The sequence below is a fragment of the Rhinolophus sinicus genome, chromosome 1, assembly GCF_057876585.1.
Source record: "Rhinolophus sinicus isolate RSI-liver-muscle chromosome 1, RSI-T2T, whole genome shotgun sequence".
NCBI lineage: Eukaryota > Metazoa > Chordata > Mammalia > Chiroptera > Rhinolophidae > Rhinolophus > Rhinolophus sinicus.
Window position 1 is genome coordinate 210,595,414 of NC_142501.1, and position 4,996 is coordinate 210,600,409.

The 4,996-nt window shown below is 57.8% G+C and overlaps 1 protein-coding gene across 1 annotated transcript; it reads left to right on the top strand.

Moving 5' to 3' along the window:
- The first annotated feature begins 339 nt into the window (after window positions 1-339).
- On the top strand, window positions 340-4,567 carry MSX1 (msh homeobox 1). Its single transcript, XM_019716685.3, has 2 exons — window positions 340-1,050; window positions 3,370-4,567. Exons 1-2 carry the CDS (start codon window positions 582-584, stop codon window positions 3,810-3,812), a joined length of 912 nt encoding a protein of 303 aa, XP_019572244.1. The 5' UTR covers window positions 340-581; the 3' UTR covers window positions 3,813-4,567.
- Window positions 4,568-4,996: the final 429 nt, after the last annotated feature.

Genomic DNA, 4,996 nt, shown 5'->3' on the forward strand with positions numbered 1-4,996 from the left:
TGGGGAAGAGGGGCCATGAAGGAAGGGGAGAAGAGGGGAGGGCAGAAGAGGAGCGAGAACAAGGAAAAGCCACCCAGGAACCCAGAAAAAATAGAGACCCAAGGGCACCCAGACGGAGAGAAGCAGCCGGGGTTTGAGCGCGGAGGAAAGTTTCTCCCGCGCCCCTCCCCTCCTCTGCCCTGCGGGGGCCCCGCCCTGCCCTGCGCGCCCTGAGGCCCAGCGCGCCCCGGGGCAAGTCCGCAGGAGCACAGCCCAATGGATCGCGCCGGGCCCGCCCCCTCACTCGCTGATTGGTCGCTTCCGCGCTGGCCTCGCCTTATTAACAAGTTCTCTGGGGAGCGGCGGCCCGACCCGGAGCCGGCTTGTGCGCCCGGGAACTCGGCCTGCACAGCGGCGCCAGCAGAGAGCCAGGCCCAGAGCGCCGGAGCTGGCCTTCCGGAGAGGGGCGGGAGGCACGCGCGGGGTTGCCCGCGGGGCCAGGGCCCCGGGCGCTCCCAGAGGCCGGCCGCGCTCCCAGCCTGCCCAAAGCCCATGCCTGGCGGCTCACCCGTACTGCGGCTGGAGGTGGGGCCCGGCTCTGCATGGCCCCGGCTGCTGACATGACTTCTTTGCCACTCGGTGTCAAAGTGGAGGACTCCGCCTTCGGCAAGCCAGCGGGCGGCGGCGGGGGCCAGGCCCCCAGCACCACCACGGCCACGGCGGCCGCCATGGGCGCAGATGAGGAGGGGGCCAAACCCAAAGTGTCCCCATCACTCTTGCCCTTCAGCGTGGAGGCGCTCATGGCCGACCACAGGAAGCCTGGGGCCAAGGAGAGCGCTCTGGCAGCCTCCGAGGGAGCACAGGCAGCGGGCGGCTCCGCGCAGCCCCTGGGCGCCCGGCCGGGGTCGCTGGGCGCCCCGGACGCGCCGTCCTCGCCGCGGCCGCTCGGCCATTTCTCGGTGGGAGGACTCCTCAAGTTGCCAGAAGATGCGCTCGTCAAAGCCGAGAGCCCCGAAAAGTCCGAGAGGACCCCGTGGATGCAGAACCCCCGTTTCTCCCCGCCCCCGGCCAGTGAGTAGCCTGAACCCAGGCGACGGGGGAGGGGCCCGGGCGGGGATGCGGGACCCGAGGGCGCCAGGCCGCGCGCCGGCGCCTGCATGTCTCCGGCGTTTGCGTACCTGGAGCCGGTACCTGGAGCCGGTGCTGTCGGTCCTTAGGTGGGGAGGTCGGCATTTTCGCACTCCCCACTCCCGCCCAGGAAAACGGTTCGACGCCTGGCTGAGGCCCAGCGCTCGGGCCACGGTCCACTTTCGCGAACTGCTTGTCTTTGCTAGGCGACCGTGCGGGTGGGACCTTACTTGCAGAACACGGGTGTCGGAGCACCCTCTCCTCCTGCCCTCACCAAACGACCACAGGAGTCTCTGCTCCCCGTTCTGACCCTAAGCCCTGCTACTTCGCCGTTACCCCCAACGGGTGGGTCCCAGTGGCGCGGACATCTTCCCTGAGCACAGAGTTTCACTTTCTCATAGTGGAAGTCTGGTGTTTCCCCCCCGCCCCCCCCCATTAAAGTATCTCTGCCGGGAGGTTCTGAAGCTCTTGCAAAATTCCTCCACCCCCACTTCAAGTTTCAGGCAGATATTTGGTGCTCTGAGTAGATAGACCATTTGCGGGGAGGGGGACGCTCAGGTCCAGTGGAGGGGGCGGGGCACCAAGTCAATTAGTGGGAGGCGCCCCCTCTATCCGGTTGGAAGCTCTCAAATGTTAGGACTGGGCCATTGAAGGGACTCAGCCACCAAAGGCGCTTTCGGGGTCGTTCCAAGGCCTCGCGGCCCCCTGGCTTCTCTGCCCAGCGAACACGCTCGGAGATATTTCAGGAGCACGGGAAATTCCCAAGTTTTCCTCGTTTCCTCCGATTATTTTGCGCGGCATAATAGCAACCCAAATTCAATGGCGTGATTCTGAGGAGTGATTTTTATCTGGGGATTAAACGTCTTTGAAAGGCCAGCCCCTCCCTGGGCCTAATGACTGGAGAAGGTGGCCCAGCGCTGGGCAGTCACTGCCGAAGGGAGTGCCCGCCCCTCAGGTGGCCCGGCGGAAAGCGAGTTGGGGGCCAACTGCTTCCCGGACTCTCAGTGGCCTCCAATGGGGAAGACGGGGGAACATAACAGGAGATTTCCTTTGACTCACATCCTGGTGGTCTGAGAGCCCAAAGGATCGTTTTGTTTTTGTTTTTTTAAAAAGGCATGAAAAATGCATAATTAGGCAAAACCCGCATGGTGAAACATTCCAAATTTGAATTCATTTTACCCTAGAGGGAAGCTGCTGGGTAGGCAAAGCGTCCTTTCCAGAACTTGGGAATTTGGTTAGGACCTCTGCCCCAACCCTAAAGTCAGTGCTGTCCGGTCATCCTGGGCATAATTTGTCCCACGTTTTATCAGGTCCCAGCCACCCAGTGTGGCAGAGGTTGCCTGGCGGAACTGACCCAGCCCCTGAACTACACGAGTCTTTTGCAGGGAGTGCTTACTTACCGCCCAACCTTGAGGTCTATTTTGAAGCCATAAGAGGAAGACACCTTCACACCATTGATCTCTGCAGACTAAACCACAGGTCGAGAAGAAGTCCGTTGCACACCCTCCCCACACACATTTGAGTGTGACCGGAGGGCCTTGGTACTGGCGTGGAAGAGGCCCAAGAGACAATTGAGACAATCAGAAGAAGCCCCGATTGAATGGAGCGCCTCTTCCTCCCTCGCCCCACCACTTGGCATTTTATATATTTAAGAGACTTGGCCGTGATATGACCTTCATGACAGCCGGCCTCGCTCCACCTCCAGCCCCGGGACTGCCCGTAGAACCCTGCAGGAACTCGCTGTTCCAAGGGGGAGTGGAATTTGGAGATCTGGATGATGCCACACAGTGGCCTAGCCAAGCGCTGAGCACTTGGTGGACACAGATCAATGTTTGGCCAACACATAAAATTAAATGTGGTCTTGGGCTGGGCGCGGGGCCCCTTTCTGCATGTTTCATCAGGCTTATTAACATCCACCATCCCAACGTGCATTGGCGGTGGGAGGAGGCCTGCCAAAGCGGCCATCTAGCATTCAGAGGGTTCCACTTCTTCCCAGTTACTATGTTCGGGCCTTGAACATGGGTATGTTTCACCTGAAGTCTTAGTTTCTTCATTTCCAAAAAGTAGACCAGACCGTCTCCCCTGCCGGGTTGTGGTGGGAATTGAAGAAAGTATTTTCCAAATGCCTCGCACAGTGCCTGGCGCGGAAAATGAATCGCTGGCATGGTTATTGACTCTTCTTACTATTTTAGGGGCAGGTTACCTCCTGTGCGGCTCTCTTAACTCCCTGCCTCTTTCTCTCTCGCCCTCCCCCGCCCCCAGGGCGGCTGAGCCCCCCGGCCTGCACCCTGCGCAAGCACAAGACCAACCGCAAGCCTCGGACGCCCTTCACTACCGCGCAGCTGCTGGCACTGGAGCGCAAGTTCCGCCAGAAGCAGTACTTGTCCATCGCCGAGCGCGCCGAGTTCTCCAGTTCACTCAGCCTCACCGAGACCCAGGTGAAGATCTGGTTCCAGAACCGCCGCGCCAAGGCCAAGAGACTGCAGGAGGCAGAGCTGGAAAAGCTGAAGATGGCCGCCAAGCCTATGCTGCCACCCGCTGCCTTTGGCCTCTCCTTCCCGCTCGGCGGCCCCGCGGCCGTAGCGGCAGCAGCGGGCGCCTCGCTCTATGGCGCCTCTGGCCCCTTCCAGCGTGCAGCGCTGCCGGTGGCACCCGTGGGACTCTACACGGCCCACGTAGGCTACAGCATGTACCACCTGACATAGAAGGTCCCAGGGTCGCCTACCTGTGGCGCCAGCTGATTCCTCCAGCCCTGGTCTTCTGCAAGCAGCAGCAGGGGCCGTCCCCAGCGAGCTCCCCTGTTCAGCACCGCCTGGCTTCTTCCCTGTAACCCCCACACTGCTCCGTTTCTCCTGGGTTGCTCCCTGAGCTCATGCTCTGAAGTCTGATTCCCTCCCAAAAAGTGACTGGAAGGGTCCCGTATGCTTTTCTAGAACCTAGATCCACCCCCCTCGTCTCACAGATGGGGAAACTGAGGCCAGAGAGGTTAAGCAATGTACCCACGGTCTCCAGCAGAGTTAGCGGTGGGACTAGGACTAGAGGCCACATCTCCTGCACCACTGCCTCCTGTCCTGACACCGGGAAGGAAAAGCACGAGAAATGCATGTTTGAAGATGCTGGAAAGGAGAACAGTCAGAGAGGAAGAGAAGGACACGCCAGAAGAGATGGATCGTGGTCCTCCATCGGCGCCCACAGAACTTCAACAGCAAAACATTTGCCTTGGGTGGGGGGACACACAGATGCATTTCAAAGGTAGGTTGAAGGGCTCTCTCTTACCAGTACCAGAAAAAAACTGTAAAATAAAATTTAAAAATTCTGTTTCTATTTAACAGTACATGTGCGTGGCTCTCAAGACTCCCTTTGGAAGGGATTGGGTGTAATATACTGTATATTTGAAATTTTATTATCATTTATATCATAGCTATATTTGTTAAATAAATTAATTTTAAGCTACAAGAAATGATCTCCGTACTGATTTATCCTTTATTTGAATTTTCCTTCTTGCCATCTCTTCATATGTACAATTGCTTTTCAGTGTGACAGTGGTGGTTTTGCACCAACAACTTTCAAAGGTGACAACAGGATATTCAGGGACAGAGGGGTGTGTGTGTTTTTTAACACACAGGACAGATCTGCGTTAGCAAAGTCAAGTGGAGAATTGAAGCAATTACCTAAGATAATTAGGCTCAATTTTCCAATTCACTTTAAGCTGAAATCGACACTTGCTCAGGCGACCCAGAACCGACTCTTTCTTTTTTCTCCCCTTTTAACCTGTCTATGAAAACAAAGCGAATCACCCAAATGGTTTGATGCCTGCAGACAGCTAATCCAGACAATTCCCACCCCTGCAAACCTGTTTTTCCCACAGGAGGCCAGGTGGGGGATGGAG